Raw genomic sequence first — 20239 nt, 5'->3', positions numbered from 1 at the left:
CCTGTTTCTCCTTGGAGCCAGGCCCTTTCTCTGCCATGGAACTAGCAAAGGTCCAGTAGAACTGAAACTTGCTTCTCTGTAACTGATCAGTAGGCTGTGCTTCAGGTGTTGGGTACCACTGACATAACAAAGTGGCCATTGAACCACGTGTCTGAGAGAGTGCCTTCCTGACATAAAGAAATGAAGCAGTGAAAATGCAGATGCTGTTGAATTCGAATTCCTCTTACATTTTTTATAGATGTTTCCAACCTGTGCAATTTCACCCCCTCTCCTGCAGGCAGCCGAGTGTGCTGGCAAGCTCTTCATTTTCCACACCTCTCTGCCCATTGCAGAGGCCCCAGGGAAGCTGAAGAACAGGGATGACAAGAAACTAATCAACACAGACAAGGAGAAGGTAATAATGATTTGCGTGGTGCTTACAGTGCAGGTCTATATTATACTCCTTATGGATAAAATAACTCTGAAATTACTTTGAAAGAATGAGAAAGGTAGAAAGTAATGTAACCATCGTGGCTAACTAATCTTTTCATATTGCATGTTTGTCTTCCGCTCTCAAGCAAAGCTGAGTAGACATGACATTGCAAGGACAACTGTGATATGAGAGCAAGGAGAAGTGTAGAGCTGAAGTCTTATATGGGAGAAATCTGTATACCTTTGCTAAACTGAATATGCAGAACTTGCTTATAATTGAAGCAAAAGGCATTTTAGTTTTCAGGACATTATACAGTTCTTCAAAGGCAGGGTCAGGAAGAATTTCAGTGACTGCTTACCTTGAAGGGAGACTCAAAGTATAAAAGTGTATTGACTATGATTGTTACTTGGGTCTCTTTCCTTTTTCCTACCACCAACTTTTGATCTGATCTCTGATTTCCTTTCTTAGACTTTGTTTCAACCCCAGACAAGCTTCTACAACAACTTGGCCAAGGACTGTGTGGCCCAGGGCTGCTGTGTGGATCTGTTCCTATTTCCAAACCAGTATTTGGATGTGGCAACACTAGGGGTAGTAACTTACCAGACAGGAGGCTCCATTTATAAGTATGCTTATTTCCAGGTAAGAGCCTTGTGGAGTCAGGCTGCTCTTTGATCTGAGTAAGACTTATTGTTTAGTTACTAGCTCTTTTATATGGTGTGAACCACAGTGAGCAAGTCCATCTTTGGAACTAAGCTGCTACTTGAATTTCTAGATTGTCATCAAAAACAATTGTTAGCTTTATATCTTTATACAAAATGTCTATTAACAAAAAAAAATGCTATGCTGTTAACTTTTTGTATGATACCGAATTAGCAGGACACTGAGCCCTACATGACAGCTGATTTTAGAGTAAGGCTGCAGGAGATTATACCTGTTTTTAAGTTACTTGATGGCCTATAGAACAGCTCTGATTTATGAAGTGTGAAACTTGAATTATTGCTTGTGTTCTAGCTGGAAACAGACCAGGATAGATTCCTGAATGACTTGAGAAGAGATGTCCAGAAAGAAGTGGGATTTGATGCTGTGATGAGAGTGCGTACCAGCACAGGTGGGTCTTAGCATGACTTGAGTCTTAATAAACTGACAGCTTCAAATATAGGGTATGGGATGTAACAGATGTTTCCATCATTTAGAACATCCTGAGACAAGGCCATGCAAAAAGCTGTCTTAAAGCTTTGATTTTTGTCAAAACCGAACAAAGATCCCTGCTGAGAATTTGTCAAGATAATTAAGTGTCCCTGATGATAGGATTTTCAGGGCTTCCAAGGCTGTCTTTTAGGTGTTTCTATTGAAAAGTGAGGCTCTTGTTTTGCCTCTTGTAGGTATTCGAGCAACTGACTTTTTTGGAGCTTTCTATATGAGCAACACAACCGATGTGGAGATGGCAGGTTTGGACTGTGATAAAACCATCACAGTGGAATTCAAGCACGATGACAAACTGAGTGAAGACAGTGGTGCCCTCCTTCAGGTGAGGGGTGAGGGGGAAGTTTTGCAGAAGAAAGAAGCGAGTTGACAATACAGAATTGTCAACAAAAATGTGTCAATGTGAACCAAATTTTAACTAGGAAGAGTGCCAGTTGCAGAGTATGATGTTGCTCTGAAGCTGAATCGTTATACACTCCCTTAAGGAACTGTTCTCCCCCCCCGCCTTATCTCTCCTGCCATTTACTATGGCCCTAACCTTTCAGAAACACGTTCTCAGGGTGACTTAGACTGCTTCAAGCCACAATCTTTCTTGTGTAGACCAGTTCCAATATTACAAACCGCTAACATTGCTGCTTGTTATTTTTCATTGACTCTAATTCATAACGTATGCTGCTAGCTTATTGTGTAAAAATCTTTTAAAAATTATCTTATTTGCTTAGGCATCTGAGTCCTAACTTTTAATGAAGTTTATTCAAGTCTAGGTAAGTCTTTCTTATTTTAACAAGGCCTCATTTTTCTGTATCTTGGCATTTTTGTCTCCTACAGTGTGCTCTGTTGTATACAAGTTGTGCAGGACAGCGACGACTCCGCATTCACAACCTCTCCTTGAACTGTTGCACACAGCTGGCTGACCTCTATCGAAACTGTGAGACAGACACACTCATCAATTACTTGGCTAAATATGGTAAGGTTAAATATGAAGAGAGTCCTAGCCTTTTACTGCTGTTAAAATGCCTATTGTAATTCAGTGACACTTGTTTAGTCTCTTTGCCTCAAATTTCAGGTGGCAATCCTGATAATTTAGTTCTTTCTGGGAAAGAGCACAAAGTTATGATGATAGTGTAGTTGCTTAGGACAAGAGCTACAGATAGGTGAAAAGGTTAAGAAACATCCCTTATCATTAAAGAAATGCGGCCAGACTCTTAAAGGAGTTTTTCTACTATCCTGTGCTTTCAAGTACAACTAACTGTACTTTAAAATATATGAGAGAGAGCTTGAGTTGAAGAATAGGTAGTAAAACAGGGTAGATAATCTTCTTTTGATCTTCAGTAGTATGTTTCCCACAGAAATTTGGAGGAAAAAGAACGGTTTTCATAAGCAATAGTTGTTTAGATTTAATTTGTGGAAGTGTTGTGGGTTTTGTGGTGTTGTGTTTTTGTTTTGTTACAGTTTGAGCAGTGTTGCATAAAATAATGACTTGATAACTGTCCATCTCTGCAGCATATCGTGGAGTTCTGAATAGTCCAGTAAAGACTGTACGAGACACGCTGATTAACCAGTGTGCCCAGATCCTGGCCTGCTATCGGAAGAACTGTGCTAGTCCCTCCTCTGCTGGCCAGGTAAACTCAGCTTTGATTTGAATTGCAGGTTCAGGTCTTAAAAGAGGAAGGAAGAAGCTCTCATCACATCTAACCTATTCAATATAAGTGAATTGCATTGCTCAGCAGAAATTTGCAAAGAGAAGATTCAGGGAAGTAGAGAGCCTGCAAGTAAAACCATAGTTGAAAATGGCTTCCTGGACAACTGTCTGGAGCCCAGAAATTATTATCTCTTTCAGGAAAACTTTTTACATTATTTCTGCAAGTCGATGATATAATTAGAGTATGAGGGTTCACTCCTTGCATGTGTCTTGCACTTTGTGGGCTTGTACAAGCCTTGTTTTGTTAAGCATAGGCAATATTGCCTTATTTAGCAAGACAGATGACCAACTTCTGTCTGCTTGCTCTGCTTGTGATTTGTAGCTGATCCTCCCTGAATGCATGAAGCTGCTTCCTGTGTACTTGAATTGTGTGTTGAAGAGTGATGTCCTTCAGCCTGGTCCGGAGGTCACGACAGATGACCGCGCCTACATTCGTCAGTTAGTTACATCCATGGATGTGGCAGAAACAAATGTTTTCTTTTATCCCAGGCTTTTGCCCCTGGTGAGTAATTCAGGATATTCTTACCACTTGAGACTTGCTGTTGTCTTGCCTTGCCGTAAGGACTAGTATTTATGTCTTATCAAGGGAAAGCTATCTGAGAAGGATTTGGGACTGCCATCTGTCTGGGTGCTTCATTTAACTTCACTTAGAGATAGATGCATTACTGCATCTTGTGAATTTGCTGGGGGATTTTCTCTGACCTATGCCATGTGACCAGTGGCAAAGATGACTTTTTTGATTCTTTGGTAGTCTTAAAAATCCTAAAGCTTCTTGTAATTTTATGTGGTAATTTAAACCATTGCAGGGAAACTCCACATACTATTCTGACTTTTCAGTATCACAGCTGCTAGAGTAAACTGCTAATTACATTCCTGCTCCAGGAGCCAATATTGGAACTGCAGAACACTTTCACAACAGCCTTATGTTCTCCTTTGCTAAACGGTCTCTAATCTGTTTTAATGTTGTGTTAGATACACAAAGTAAGCTAAGGAAAATGATATTTCAATCACAGCTAATGCAGCATTACAGATAGCTTCTACAGTTTACAAAGAAATATGCAAGCAGCTGGCTGTGAGTCCTAGAAATCAGCAGTCCATTGGAGTCTTAGTGGCAGAAGCTTTCCTCACTTCCTCAGATGTTCTTGCTTTATAACTTTTTTTTTTTTTTCCCCCCCACTCTGAATCAGACCAAAGCAGATGTTGACAGTGACTCCTTGCCGGCAGCAATCCGGAACTCAGAGGAACGCCTCTCCAAGGGTGACATATATCTGCTGGAGAACGGGCTGAACATCTTTGTGTGGGTGGGAGTGAATGTGCAGCAAGGCCTGATCCAGAACCTCTTTGGAGTGTCATCCTTCAGCCAGATTAGCAACGCCTTGGTGAGCTGGATGGCAGTGTGGGAGATGGTCTGTGACAGTCATCTAATACTTAAAGCAATCAGAAACCATGTTCAGAAAATAGTTTTAAAACTCTCATACTACTAGCACAAATATAGGAATTTTCTGGCTAACCGTGCAGCATTCTGAAGTGCAAACACCCCTAGTCTGGGCATGCTGGGCACACTTTTGCCTAGCTCATTTGACAAACCATGTTTCACTGACAGTAAAGGAGAACATCTGATGTTTAAATGGATTTAACAATTGGTGTGTAATTCTGATCTGTTTTGTAAACTTCTGTTTTAATTAGTTGAGGTCATCAAAAAGTTTGCTAGTTGGAAAGATGGGGTAGATGTATTTTTTTAACCTATGTAATACAACAGAACTGGGGGGGAGGGGGGGGGGGTTGCTCTAATTCTTTGTGAGAGTAATGGGGATTTTGCATTCCAGAGTACCCTGCCTGTCTTGGAAAACCCTTTTTCAAAGAAAGTACGATCTATTGTTGACATGCTTCAGGTGCAGAGATCCCGCTACATGAAGGTAAAAATGTAGTCTTACTCATCTAAACTGTAATGTGGAACTTGCTCTCCCTGACCTCATCATTGTGATTCAAACATACAAGTTTTTAAGGATCTGAAATAACTTCTATTCCTAGTCTTGGAGTTCTGTGCTTACCTTAGCACATTTGTCTTTCCAGAGTGTTTTTTTGCAATGCCTAGCTTAGTACTCTTGTTGCTGCTATTGTGCCTGTGTTGCTTTTTTCCATTGACAGAAGGGATTTATAGATGGCCACTATAGACTGGATGTTTTTCTTAGCACCTGTACCAGCTCCCAATCAAATATGACTAGGACCTGTCAGCCAGTGCCATGAGACTTACAGAATTGATACAGGGCTCCAATGCCAGTAATTCTCAGGAAAGTTTTTGTGCCACATCTGGTAAGGATGGAATAAGAGAAGCAATGATTCCTCTGAAGCTCTGCAGTTGGAGAAGGGATAACAATTACACATCAGTGGAAAAAAGAATAATTTCTACCATCAGTTTGGTCACAGAGGCATCTGGGTCACTTTCAGCTGTTCAAGTGATCTTTTCTCTACTTTAAAGATGAAAAATCAAGGGGATGGTATCATAAAGAATAATTTTGGAAAATTAGGCTTTCTTGTTGGTCAGTGTGCCTCACCCCCTTAGTGCTAAGATTGTAGTTTAGGGACTTCATGAACTAACCTTACCTCAGCAAGCTTTTAAAAAACTTTTTGAAAACAAAATGCAAATTTCTCAAACCAAATTAAAGTTGCAGTAGGCGGTGTTAAGACTGTCCTTGGGCACTAGCACTCTGGACCTGTTTTTGATGACATAGCTAAGCATGAGCTGTTGATGCAAAGATGCTCTGAAGATATGTAGTAGGTTGGTTTGATGCAGAATGTCTCTACAGTATTAGAAACCAGCAAAATGGATGCTGTTAAGTTAGTTGATTAGGATCTTAAAATGTTCGGAGAGAATGTTTTAAACAATCTGGTGTACTTCTTGACTTTTAGTCACGTGATAACTAATGTAAATTCCCTTTATTATATTTTCATCATACTGCCTGTTACTTCGAGACCCAAGGCTTCACAAGAGTAAAACAGTTGTTCATTTTTGCCCTTTCAGAAGGGGAAACAGAAGATCTAATGTTAAATATGCAACTTGGTGAGGCACAAAGTAGCAAAACCCTGGTCTCCAGGCTAATAGTTATGTTTATCTGTTTACTATTGACAGAGTGCAAAACTCTGCTCATCTGCATAAAAATAGAATTTTTCAGACCTATTATACTAATGCACAAACCTTAGATATGGTATTTTTCTTGTAAATAGTTACAGAAGTGAAAGTACATAAACCATATATGCTGTAGTCTCTGTTTTTCCAAGAAAATTAATTTTGCTAACTATTCACTTTTTTTTTGTAGTTAATAATTGTGAAGCAAGAAGATAAACTGGAGATGCTGTTCAAACACTTTCTAGTGGAGGACAAGAGCCTGAGTGGAGGGGCTTCATATGTGGACTTCCTGTGTCACATGCACAAGGAGATTCGGCAGCTACTGAGCTAGAGGCGGGAGTGGTGCTGGAACTCAGCAGTGACATTTCAGTCTCCGCTAACCACCTGATCAGAAGGCCCAGCGCCCTCAAAAAGGACAACATAGAAATCTGTACAATTCCATAATTTTTAATACACGTTGCATAAGCAGAAATCCTTTCAACCTCTCCCAGCCCCATTTGAGAGCTGAAAATTTTTCCTGGTGAGGGCTGGAAAAAAGGCCTTTGATACCGGGTCTTTTATTGTATCTAAATTGTTTCCTGTGCTTGGCAGGAGTTCACCTCCCTCCCATGCTCGCTAATCCTGTCCTAATGAATGTAGGGTTTTTTTTTTTCCTTCAGTTCACTGTACATGATTCAACATTGGGTGAAAAAGCGATGACTCTTCAAAACTTCTGGTAGTTGCTGTGTGTTTGTATGGGCGCGTGTGCATGCTCCAAGTGTGAAGAGGACACAGGTGGGGAGGACAAGAAGCAGGTCAGGTGATGGGAGCTGGAGCAGCCAAACAGTTTCCCTCCTTCTCTTTTTAAGCAGGAAACGTGACGTTGCAGAGCACAAGTACATCATGTGGCCCTCTGGACCAGAAATCCTTAAAAAAGGAAATGAGCAGTAAGCCAGGAGGTAGCAGGGCAAATCCCCTTCCACTGTCTTCTCTGTATTAAGAGTTACTGTGCAGATCCGTACTGGAGTAATTGTTCAGTGAGCAACAATCAGCGGCTTCGGAATAGCGTGGGGGTATGGTCGGTGCTTCCTGTTGCCATGAGCGGTGACTCCTTTCCTTCTCATTGCACAGCTCTGTGACGTTGTCCTACTGGGTCCGTGTTCCATGGCCTCTCTCTTTCTGCAGAGCTTACCTATCTATCCAGATGGTGGTGGGAACAAAAGCCTCTTAAGGTTAAGCAGAAAATACTTTTAACAAGGCAATGTGGGGCTATGTGGGAACTGGATGATAAGGAGCTGTCCATTTTCAACCATACTGTTGTGAATCATAGCAAACAAGCAAGAACTGAGCTTTACTGTTGCAAATTTGACGCTGCTTTGTACCCTGGAATACAAGGAAGGGTGAAAAAAAAAAAAAAAATTTAGACTGCACTGTAGTAGGTACTGCAAGTACCTGGTTTCAGTTGTTGGAAAGGATCTGGGACATGATGAAGAGTTTCATCACTGGATGTTTATACCCTTCCCCATTATCCTTACTGATCAGCCTGCACAAAACCTTTTTATAAGCCTGTTTGTTAAACTAAAATACCTCAGACAGATTAATCCATCCACTTTGGTTGGCCGCTCTGCCGCTCCGTTCTGTAAGGGTGGATGAGAAGACTTCTGTACAGAGGGAGTGAGTGTAAATCAGATTCAGAATTCTAAGGGCTTTGTTTATTCACTTTTGAAAGGAGGTTTATATTTTAGCTTGAACGCTTAACAAGTGTTCTTACAATACCTAGGAGTTTGAGCTGGAGATAGCACTAAAAGTGGGAGGAAGACCGTGGATGGATTAGAGAACATATTATCTGGGCTTGACATTTCAGAGGAAGGTCCTTGATAAGTTCAGAAAAATATCTGGCTGTGGTTTTAGTCCCATATCTTGTAGCGTGTATATAAATCCATTTTTCTTCTAATGCTGCTAGTTTGTCTTCCCTCCCATCACTACATAGAAAGGGTATTATGAAAACTGTAACGGAGAAACTCTTTCAAGATGTAGTTGACAGAACCTTCTGTGTTTTTGTATGAATGTGGCTGACTTTTTACTCCATAGACTGCCTCCAACCAAAAAACCTAGAGGATTTTTAACCAGAGAAACAACAGCTTCCCAGGAATATAAGGCTCAGCAACCACAGATTTCCACAATACTAATTTCTAGTATTAATATTGGGGGGTGGAAATGAGATCATAATGAACCTTGCATTTTCTTCATTTGTTTATTCCAATGCATCTTTTAATTTGTAAAGAAATAAAAATATATTAAGATGTATTTTATGTCATTGTTAGTAAATAAACACTGCTTATTTTTCCAAATACTGTATTTTGCGGGGGAGAGGAAATGGGAAGGGCTGGAGCCTAGCTGAGTGATCCTTTACAATCCAGTCTTCTACTGAGTAAGTTCAGTCTTTTTTTCTTACTCGCAGTGAAAAGTGGTAAGAAATTCAACAAGCATCAACATACAAAAGGTGCTGTTTAGTCTCAGTGTTATTTTGCTTAGCTAAACATTTTAAACTTTCTGCCCCAACTGAACTTTTATTTTGCAAAGAGCTTTCCCTTTTCTCTAACACAGCTTGGGTCAAATTGACTGCTTTTTTGGTCTGCTTTGAAATGCATTCTAGTTACCTTGAGGCAATGTTAAATTTAAATTAGACTTGCAGTTTTAATTTTTCAGAGAAATAGAATACTATTTCAGAGTTAAGATGGCAGGGAAGGTTTTGTTTTGTTTTGTTTTTTCCCCTCTCTGTTTTTTGCTAACTGCAAAATTAAAGTTCAGAATGAACATGGCTGTTGGCAGTGTAACTTGGCCAGTCTAGGTTAAAATCATAATTTGTATTGCACTTAAATCCCATTATTTACTTAACTGTAGCCTGGAAAATTGCTATTGTACAATTTACTGATAACCTTTACAATGGTCTGTATGAAAGCACAAGACAATCATTGCTAAATATCCAATAATATTTAGTTTGCTATGGAATATTTTTGAGATTAGTCTCTTCTACAGAATGTTCCTACATTATGTCCAGAATCCACTACTGAACTGATATATTGCAATAATGATGGGCCTTGTGCATCTTGTATGTTAATTGTGTGGAGTAAATTGTGCTTGCAGGAATTTTGTGGTAGTGCCCCTTTCCGTGTGGGGGGGAATTGCCTTGCCCAGCTTGTGTCTGTCAGCATTGCACTGGGGTCTGGGGGGTTCGTTCAGGGAGTGGAGGAGTTGACGGGAAGGACACATGGGTAGCCTTCATCTGTACTGTGCTTGCGAATCGTGACTGAGTTGTGGCTCAGACCTTCCTTCTTGAAGGAACGCAAGAAGAGCCTCCAGTATTTTAACCTGTTCTTTATACAGATAGAGAACACTTCTTTGCTTGTGTGCATATTAATTTACGTATTATGAAATAGTGCAAGTGTTGTGGGATTAAATTATCCCTCAAAGGCATGAATTTGGAGCTCATAGCAATTCCATAACTGAGTGGTAATTCTTCTGTTAGAATTTTATAATGTAATACTAACTCAGCTTTGCAGACATCAGTCCCATTTACAGAATACTTTAACACCAAAGGAGTTATTCCAAGTTGGTACAGAAAAGCAGCTCCAGTGGGAACTTTCTACCCTACATGTAGATGTACAAAAACAAAAGTTCTGTTTCTAGATGATGTTTTCTGTTCCCTCTCATTGTGGACTTTGGCAGGGGATACACTCAAGTGTATTTTCTTGCCCTGTCTAGGATGCTTGCTTGGTAGGGGAATGATGTATCTGCAAATGCACTTGCTTTGGGTATGCTACCCCTCAGTGAAGTCACAGGTTTTTGTTAGCTTTTGCAGTCCTGTTGCAGGTTAATCGACTGTACTGGCTTCGCAGATGAATGAGCATGTGCCAGCGGCAGGGAGAGGATTTAAAGAGTTTTCAGCCTGCGCAACGAGTGGAAGTATGGGTTTTTTTGTCTTAACAAATCCATGTTAGATTTGCTGCCGCTAACAGCTGCTTTTAATCTACATTAAGGGTGAAAAGTGCTATTTGCTCTTAAATCTCAGTACGGGAGAAAGGCAGCATCGTTATCGCACCAGCTCTGCCAGGGTTACTTTCCATGTATTTTGTTCTGCTCTGAAGTTCTCTGCGTGCCGCCAGCCCCGGTAAGCCACAGCGGCTGAGGCGGGCGGCCCCGCGGCGACTGTTGCGGCCGTTGGCCGCGCGGCTCCCGGGGGCGTGGCCACCGCGGCCGTTGACGGCGCGTCGCGTTTCGCGGGGGGCGGCGCGCGGCGGGGCGGCGGGCGGGCGCGGGAGCCGGGTATGGGGGGCGGCGGGCCGTGGCCCGCGCGCCTCTGGGTGACGCTGGCGCTGGCCGCGGCGGCCGCCCGGGGGCAGCGGGGCGCGGCGGAGGCGGCGGCCGGGCTGGCGGGTGCCGAGGGGCCGTGTGCGGCCGAGGCGGAGGGGTGGCCGCACGCTGCCGTCCCGCCGGCCGCGGCCTTCGGCGCCGTCGCCGCGGCGTCCTACCGCGGCCCCGGCAACAACGACACGCGCGCCAACAGGGCGCTGCCCATCCTGCTGTGGTGGAGCGGCAGCCTCTTCCCGCACTTCCCCGGCGACACGGAGCGCATCGACTGCCCGCGCGGCTCCTGCCTCGTCACCCGGAGCCGGCGGGTGGCGCGGCACCGCCGCACCAAGGCCCTCATCTTCTACGGCACCGACTTCAGGGCCTACGAGGCGCCGCTGCCCCGCCTGCCCCACCAGACCTGGGCCCTCTTCCACGAGGAGTCCCCCATGAACAACTACGTCCTCTCGCACGCGCCCGGCATCCGGCTCTTCAACTACACGGCCACCTTCCGCCGCGAGTCCGACTACCCGCTCACGCTGCAGTGGCTGCCCGGCGCCGGCTACCTGCGGCGCCCGGCGGCGCCGCTGGCCGAGAAGGAAGCGTGGCGGCGGCAGGGCTACGCCCCGGTGCTCTATGTGCAGTCCCACTGCGACGTGCCCTCCGACAGGGATCGATACGTGCGGGAGCTCATGAAATACATCCAGGTAGGCGCGGTGCGGTGCGGTGCGGTGCAGTGCGCGGGGGAGCCGTGACACGGTGTCGCCGCAGGAGCTGGGCCTGCCTGGCCACCCCCGGGACCTCCTTTTAACAGGGTTTGTTTGTCCTCGTTTTTAGCCGAGACGAGTTGTAGCAGGAAGCGCACCGACTACGAGCTGGACAGCAAAGCTAGTTGTGTTCCTTCCAAAAGCACGGTCTAGACTACAGCACGCGCCAGTAGGTAGGCCTCGCAGTAGCTGTTAGTCACGGAGTTGGTCAAACTGCAGGATCAGTCACAAATTGGGCTACACCCCAATAAGCTTGGTTTCCTGGACCAAGTGCCAGAAGTTGCTGAAATCTCTGGAGCCTTGTGAGTTAGTGTAAAGGAAAGCTGCCCACTTAGAAGCCTCACTGCTGCGTAAAAGTGTGGGGGTGCAATAAAAAGATGGATTACTGCATCTTGTTGAGTCCACTCCTTATTTGTGTTGCAGTAGGAGTGTATTACTTTCATGGTGATTTGTACTACTATGGCTCAGCTGACGGATAAGCTGGTAAGCTGAAATAACATATTTAAGCAGAAAAACAATAAATCTTTTCTCCTTAGAAATTCCTAAGAATAGTAAATGGGGGGGAAATTACCTGATTTTAATCTTTAGCTAAAACATCTCTTTTTTTTTTTTTTAGTTGCTGTAGTAATGTATTTCTTGTGAGGGTTCATCATATACTCAGTAATGAAGTAAAGACAACATAATTTTTAAATTGTGGCTGTATATTGTAAAAGTATGAAACAGACTCAGGATTAAGTGTATTGCCTTTCATTTTTAGACAGTATTCTTTTAGCTCCCTGCATCAATTTTTTTTTTTTTTTTATTTTAACAAATGAAAAATATCTTTGCCAGCCTGCTGAGATTGGAGGGAGCTGTGTGGAATCACTGTTTGGGACAGTACTGAATCTCCATTAAGTAGAAAGATAACTTTTAAAGTAACAGCAAGGGAGTTTTGTGCCCTTCCTCATCTGTCTATTTCTGAGTTCGTCTATAACAGAAAAATTTCATAAAAAATATATTTTTCTCCACATTTTTTTTTCCTTATCTGTAGCATAGTGTGTGCTGCTTTTGACACTGAGTATTCAGTTTCCCCTAAAGCTGATGAAGACGACCTGGGACTTTAGGAGGAGTCAGAGATGGTTGAGACTTGGACAATGAAGTAGTAAGATGTGCTGGTTAATTTGAGAAGTCCTACAGTTTTTTTGTTTGACTGTCAAAATGGGAAGAGGTCAGAGTGAAAGTGAGGCTAAACTAAGGTAACTAGGAACTGATCAAAGCTAGGAACTTTTAAGAGAACTACAGGCTCTGAAAACAAGCTTCAAGCAAACGTAAATCACTTTTGTAAAGATAACCATTGTTATTTTAGGTTGACTCCTATGGGAAATGCCTGCATAACCGTGAGCTTCCCAGTGAGCGACTGAAAGACACTTCTACAGCCACTACAGAAGATTCTGAGTTCATGACCTTTATTGGCAGGTACAAGTTTCACCTGGCCTTGGAAAACGCCATATGTAATGACTACATGACTGAGAAACTGTGGCGTCCAATGCATTTGGGTGCTGTCCCTGTATACCGAGGCTCCCCAGCTGTGCGAGACTGGATGCCCAACAACCTCTCCATCATTCTCATAGATGACTTTGACAGCCCCCAAGAGCTAGCAAAGTATCTTGATTTCTTGGACAAGAATGGAGAAGAATATATGAAATATCTAGAGTATAAAAAACCTGGTGGAATCAAAAACCAGTTCTTGCTAGAGAGCTTGGAGAGGCGGGAGTGGGGTGTGAATGACATGACTCTGCCCAATTACCTGAATGGCTTCGAGTGTTTCATCTGTGACAGGGAGAATACCCGAGTCAAAGAAGAGCAGGAACACAAAAAGTCTCGTGGGAAATTTCCAGCTCCCAGACCTCGAATTGCTCAGTTCAAGCATATGGGATGTCCTGTGCCAACCCCTGGGTTCGGAAGTGTTGAAGAGCTCTCTGGAGGAGACAGGTAATGTACAACTACTATGCTTTTTGAAGAAAAAAGCTTTAAACATCAATAGGTGTAACTTTTTCCTTTAAAGAATCCTACAGTGCATCTCCATTTACGCTTTATATTATGCCTTGTGGGTGGTAGTGGTAGTTGTGCTAATGTCGTGTAACACGGAGGCTGAAAAAGAGAGGACTGGAAGATGACTTTGGCTAGTGGTTGAAGTAAGAGCGTAAGAGACCTGTCATGAGGCACTGTTAAAATGCTGTGTGACCTTGGGCAATTTGGTTATCCTTTGTCTGCCTTAGCTTCCTTTTTTGTTTGGAGGAGGGGCACTTTTCTGTACAGTAATGATAAAGCACTTGGTAGCTCATGGATGAAAGAAGCTCTATACATCAGTACAAATTACTGTATTAAGAATAGGTTGCCAAAGTATTCAGTGTAGGCCTAGCTTGCTTCTGATGACTTCCATCAGAGCAGAAGTTAGGCCTGCTCTAAATACGGTAGAAGACTGCTTTAAATTTTGTGTGGCAATGGGGCAAAATTCTGACTTGTGTTGGAAGACTTATTCCCATTTATTTAGGTATGACCATGCAGGACAGAATAGGCTGAGTGGATACTGCCTTTTCTATGCGCAGGGATTGATAGTGCTGCTGGATTCTCTCAGGCCTAGCCCAGTCTGATATAGTTCATCTCTAGTGCGAGCTGCCCTGAACTCTGTCATCAAGGAACTAACCGCACCAACCCTGAGGTAACCACTTTTGACAGGAGGAAAAGAGGTTTTTTTCCATGGTCTATTTAATTCTTAATATTTATGCAAGTATTGCTACAATACAAGTCAGTGCTTTCATTCCCAAACTTGAGTTTTGCCATTGGCAGTGTTTGAAGTTGCAGTTGCTAGAGGGTAGTGTTCTGGCTGTTCATAAACTGTTCATGCCCTTTTTGTAGGGCATATCACTAGTTTAATATCTTTGGATTCCCTAAGTTGGTCATTCTTGTCTGCGTTACCTTTAACAAACTTACGGCTCTTTAGGGAATTACTCAAATTTCTGCAATCCATTTCCTATGAGCTATCAGAGAGCCCTCATAAAGCTAAACCTTAAACCACAGCAGATTTTTGCCTGTGTTCATAGCTATTTGTTGCCAAAGATTTCAGAATCCTGGTATCAGTTCAGCTGTATGAAGTATTAAGCTAATGACTTTTTGAAGATATCAGAAAGATCTGAGGCACTGTCCAGAAAGAACTTTCAGTGTGCTGTATCCCAGTTTGTATCAGTTTACAGGTTTGTTAGTAATTTCCTAGACTAAGGAATTAAATATCTAGGCATGTTAAAATGTTAAAGGAAACAGTTTGTTGAAAATGTAGACTTCATCCTTTTAAGTTCTCTGTAACCCAGAACTAAGTTCTGTGCACATCTGAATCTCTAAAAAGGGTTTTGTTAGGTTATCCATCCACAAAAAAAGTATTAGGTATTTTATAACTGGAGGGAAGTGGTGGGGGAGCTACTTCTTACTAGGTTTGGATATTTTCAAAAATAGCCAGTGGAGATTAAAAAAGAGAAAAAGCCTTAGATCATTCAAGTTCTTTAGGAAATCCCTATTTCACAAAACTTTACTTTGATGTTTGTCACTAAAAAGCATTTTTCACAGTACAATTAATATATTGGCTAGTTAAAAATGATGCTTGTAAGTAAAAGGGGCCCCTAAATGCCTCTGTAATCCTTTGTTTTCTGTTGGTTGATTTATTTATTGGAGCTTTTTATAGTAATACCTTTTCTTTGCCTTGGTAGCAAAATGTGCTCTTCCCTCATCCTACCCTGAATAAATAAATATTCTTTACTTTTTCATAAATTTTATTTTACTTGAGCAGTAGGTGGCAGTAGAGGAATACTTTTGAAGACACAGTGTGGGTGTCCTATGCTGCTTACTTGCAAATTAAGGTACTTCACTCTTCTGTGCAGGGCTCATCAGCAAGGAGGTTTTGTCTATCAGTCCATAATCTAAGCTGCAGAGATTTCCGTGTCTGTTGAACCATAGCATGTTATTCCCTCCCATTTATGGAGATAAGATGCGAGATATTGTACCATGCAGGCTTTTCCATTGTCTGCCATCTGCTTTAGAAAGAGAACGTGTATCTAAATTACAAGGTATGACTAAGAGAATCCCCAGTGAAGTACAGTGTTCTCTATCTTGCAAGCATCTGAGCTTTCACCGTTTTTGTCTCCAAAATGGAACGTGATCGCTTTAGAGGTGTAAGTGACAAAGATACAATTGCCACAAAAGTGTTAGCTTAGCTCTGTTGTTCTGTAATTGCACAAACATGCTTATCTTTTGCCAGAGTTTGACAGTAATGTTATAAGAACAGCATGGTTGATTTGGGTGAATGCCTATTGAGCCTGTCAATCTCGTGTTTTGTTTCTTTACAAAACATTAATCATGGAGAAATGACAGAGGCCTAGTAAGAGTGCAAGTTATGGAATAAAGGCAGCTCATAAAGTCTGATTATAAACACACTGTGACTTTGAGTCCTGGAGGATTCTGGAGTGCAAAGGGAACAGCAAAGGCATTTGGAGTTTATATATTTTTAGAGCTGGTACCCAATTACAATATGGCTACACTATGCCTTTTCATGCTCTGTAACCGTTATTCACAGATGTAATTTGTGTTTAGTGTTGAGAAATGTGCTGAACTGACAGAACTGTTGCCTCAGAATCTCTCTCCATATAAGTGTATGTAGCCTGAACATATTATTACACCCTCACCTTGCTGTTCTTCAGCCCTAAGACAGTGTTCCTAAACATGGTTCCTAAGCCCTTATGCTTGCAGCCTCACTTGTTTTTGGACTTCTGAACTTGATACCCAAGTGGGTTGTGATCTGTAGTTTAAGAACAAAAGCGTAGAATAACCATTTGTATGTGTTAGATTATGGGTCAGTCACTATAATCTATTGAATTCTTAGCTGCTTTGTAGGGAAGATGCAGCGAGCTGCAGTGCTACTCATGTTTAGATGTCTGCTTAGTAGAAACTGGACTCTGCAATGCTTCTTGAACTGGGTAATTGTGAGAGACCAGTGTGTGTTTGGTAAAGGAAAATTTTGGAACTATGGTGTCTATGCTAGTTCCATTTTATGCTGATCTCTCTATTTAGGATGAGAGAAGAACAGTTTGGAAGTATATCAGATTTGCCACATCTATAGTATAGGTAGTGTAAGATGTGTCTTGCAGTAGAATCCAGTAATCAGCAGGATTAAAGATAGATGGTTTTCTTATGGTGGTAATGTTACAGTGTACATAGTTGATAGTTTCAGGATATTTGTACAGTCCTATTCATGCTGGGGTACCATTTTTTTCCAGAAGAGTTACAGAATCAGAGTAAAAGTTGTTTCTTAAACAGTAACACTAGTATTAAAAAAAAAAAAAAGAAAAGCTGAAGTGTTCTTATTCAATTTTTATTTTGTTGAAGAAGTGTTCACTTGGATATTGGAATTCCTTTCAGTATCATTTCCACAGAATTTCCACAGAATGCTTTCTTTTTTCTGTTATTTCGTACCACTTTGTGTATAGTGCTTATGCGAGTGTGTCCGCTTTCCTAGTATTTGCCCTTTTTCAGTGCTATAAAAAATGTGTAGTTCATGTTGGCGATCCTTGAACAAACGTTAATTAATTTAGCTGGTAGGCAAAGTGATCTCACAGTGCATCTGAGTACTGCATTTTACAAAAGACACTTTAGGCAGACATATTTTTGTATGCCAAAGAAGGCCTCTGCCCATGATCCTTCACGTTGTGATCTATGTTAAAAGATTTATTTTGAGGTCTCTATTGGTGTACTCTGCAGATAATACTGCTGACAACAGAAAACTAATTCCCATTGCCTATGAACTGTATGCTGCTCCACAAAGAACATGACTGTGATTTTGTGCGTGTTCTTTTGGGTTTCCTGGAGTAGTGGGTGAGGTCTGCTGAGGTTTGGGCAATGCAGCCATGCTTGCTTTAGTATATGGTGTCTAGAGTGAAAGCAGGAGGCACCGTACTCTTTTCTGTGATTGGGAGGGGGAAGAAGTTAATAGTTCTGTAGGTAAGTTAAAAACTATTGGGTAACTCATATGGGCAGATAAGGAACAGCGTCGTGTTTGGTCCTTCTTGCCAAAATTTATGATGGTCTTATGTGCCTGGGTAGCAGATACAGTAAAGAAGAAAAAGTAATGTTAGGAATAATCAGGTCTATCATGAAAAGGAAGGGTGTTAATTATTAGCTAAATAAATTATTGCCATACTTTGATGTAACACAAATGAGAGTAGTCCATGTGATTGTGTATGGGAAAGGAGTTGCTCAGAGATGTTATAAGGTAGTCTGTGCTGTGAAAAGTTTGAAAATGTATGCACTGAAAAAGAAAAAGCATACACTCAGCCAGGTAGTCTGGAGATTGAGTATGCAATCAGGGTTGGGAGATAAAGCTTTTTCTCTGTCATGTATAACCTGATTTTTGTAATGACTAGCTGTCAGTCTCTTAATTGTTAAATGGTTTGTCTGGAAAAAAAAACTGATTCTCAGTCTTAACTGTAGTTTTAAATGTACTGGCCATGGAAAGCCACTCTCAAAATCATATAAAGGTTCTGTGCTAATTTTATTTTAATAGAAGTTTTTATTCCTTACAGCTTGGAATATGGCTAACACTACAGTCACATGCTGAAATCTTGGAAAAGTTCTAAAGCCAACAGTGAGGTGGTTTTCCAGAGAGAATTTATGTAGCAGATTTCTTTAAGTGCACTTGGAACACAATGGCATAATAATATCATAGTTTGTCATGAGCTTCCCTGGGCCTGTTTTCCTCTTAGGTGAAAGAAAAGAATGGTTTTAGTATTGTTACAGCTGCAGACCCATGTGGTTTTTTTAATGGTTTATGGTGGTGTCTTGTTGTTGTTGTTGTTTCAGTTGGAAGGAGATGTGGCTGCAGGATTATTGGCAAAGTCTTGATCAGGGCGAGGCTCTCACTGCTATGATTCATCGCAATGAGTCGCATCAGGGAAGATTTTGGGATTATATGCACGAGATTTTTCTCAAGAGGACCAGGCAACACTGACCAATCTTTGGAAGACTTTGACTTGAAAATTGTGTTGAAAGTTGTGAGAGTAAGAATTCTTACCTCACTCCAAATATTTGCCTTGAAATAGAAGAAAAACTGCTTCAGAGACTATTTTTCTGGTGGATGAAGTGCGTAAGTCTCTGTTGTGATTGGATTTCAGCTGTGCAGATGTTATCCACTGCTTTGGTTTGAATTTCAGCTCAGCAGTGTGAAGCTACTACTGACCTACAGGTGTCAACGTCTGGGGCAAAAGAAGAATTTACTCTCCTTGTGCATTTGGTATACGTTTCCCTGTGACTTCAGATGAACATGTTTTCAGACTCTGCTCAAATAGCCTAGGTTATTTCACTGCAGAGATTTTTTTTATTTTTAAAATATACATTGCTGTTTTTATAAATATTTTACCAATCACTTATTCTCCTCATTAAGATATATTTTTAGCTGCTAATAACAAATAACTTTTTCAATGAAGGAATTACAGAAGGCTAATGTCTGTGGAGAGCAGTTGTGCCTTATGAAATACCAGCAATAAAATCTCTTCTCTCCAAGTAAATGTTCCTAAAATATTCTTACTTTTCAGAGTAAATGAATGGCTCTGGGTGGGTTATTTACTCTCTGCTTCATTTTCTTCTTTTGCTGACTTTGCAGGTGATGCATATGGATGGGACTAAAGGACCATTTAATTCCCAACTTTCAACCAAGTCTTTTAAAAGTATGTTACCTGGTACTGCATAGAACCTGAGTAGAATTAGTATGCTTTGGTTCTTTTAAGTTTCCATCAAGTCTGAAATCCTGGCTATAATCATTTCTTGTTCCCTCCCTAATGCCAAGGATTCGGAGGTCTTTGCTGATTTGTTCTTTTCCAGTGTCTGCAGCTTTCCGCAAACCCAAATACATTTTAGCCGTGGTGCCTGTCCAGTGACCCCTGTACTTTGGTTTCAGACCTTGTTGTCTTTCTATGCTGAGGTGGATAATCAGAACCAGAAGCACTGAGTTTGTTTTATATCTGTATCTTAGCACAATATGGTCCTGGTCTGTGGCTGGAGTTCCTAAAAGTAAGTGGTGATGTGTAGATCACTTTTGTTGCATAGCCTTTATCTCTTACAAACAAAAATGAAATTCACTGCTCCCTGCCATGTTGGGGACTTTCTGGAAATGATTGATCTTACATTGGAGGGGGACTGATTCACTTAGCATGACTGATTTAAATGCACGGGCAAATATGGCTGCACTGCAGTGATATTTCTAATGGGTATAATGTTATTTTATTTCTCCATTTTTTTCCTCCCTCTTCAGAAATAACTACTGACTAAATAGCCAGAGTTTATCCATGCCTGGGATAAGATGTTGGTCAAGAAAGCCTGGAGTCTTGTACTCCCCTCTCATGGTAATTTCATTATGTAAGCCAGTTTATGCATTGCTAAGGCCTGAAACCTACTGGTAAAAGTTGGGAACAGGAGTAAGACCCTAATTAAGTCATTGATCTGGTGCTTAACTGTGAATGGAGCATTTAATCTCACTTTTTCTTCAAATTCCCATTCAGAGTAGTATGAGTATGGCATTAGTATGGGTAATGATACCCATCTCAATGTTTGCATCTCAGGTGATAGACAATATTGTAGTGTTAAACTCTGGGCACTTTGACAGAGCAAACCTTAAACCCATA

General features: G+C 41.5%; 2 protein-coding genes across 5 annotated transcripts in view; both read left to right on the top strand.

The window, feature by feature from the left end:
- Window positions 1-9573, top strand: part of SEC24C (SEC24 homolog C, COPII coat complex component) — a 42133-nt gene extending 32560 nt beyond the window's left edge. For all 4 annotated transcript variants that reach the window (XM_067299926.1, XM_067299925.1, XM_067299923.1 and 1 more), the window contains 10 exons: window positions 278-394; window positions 881-1051; window positions 1424-1520; window positions 1795-1940; window positions 2444-2582; window positions 3119-3237; window positions 3640-3819; window positions 4505-4696; window positions 5144-5233; window positions 6635-9573. In XM_067299926.1, the coding sequence (XP_067156027.1) occupies window positions 278-394; window positions 881-1051; window positions 1424-1520; window positions 1795-1940; window positions 2444-2582; window positions 3119-3237; window positions 3640-3819; window positions 4505-4696; window positions 5144-5233; window positions 6635-6775 (1392 nt within the window). In that variant the 3' untranslated portion in view covers window positions 6776-9573. The remainder of the gene's footprint in view (window positions 1-277; window positions 395-880; window positions 1052-1423; window positions 1521-1794; window positions 1941-2443; window positions 2583-3118; window positions 3238-3639; window positions 3820-4504; window positions 4697-5143; window positions 5234-6634) is intronic.
- Window positions 9574-10751: 1178 nt separating this feature from the next.
- FUT11 (fucosyltransferase 11) lies at window positions 10752-19159 on the top strand. The gene is made up of 3 exons (XM_013960299.2): window positions 10752-11480; window positions 12886-13511; window positions 18423-19159. Exons 1-3 carry the CDS (start codon window positions 10752-10754, stop codon window positions 18568-18570), a joined length of 1503 nt encoding a protein of 500 aa, XP_013815753.2. The 3' UTR covers window positions 18571-19159.
- The last annotated feature ends 1080 nt before the right edge of the window (window positions 19160-20239 follow it).

This window comes from Apteryx mantelli, chromosome 7 (assembly GCF_036417845.1).
Source record: "Apteryx mantelli isolate bAptMan1 chromosome 7, bAptMan1.hap1, whole genome shotgun sequence".
In the NCBI taxonomy this organism is placed as follows: Eukaryota; Metazoa; Chordata; class Aves; order Apterygiformes; family Apterygidae; genus Apteryx; species Apteryx mantelli.
This window is presented reverse-complemented; position numbering and strand designations above follow the sequence as displayed.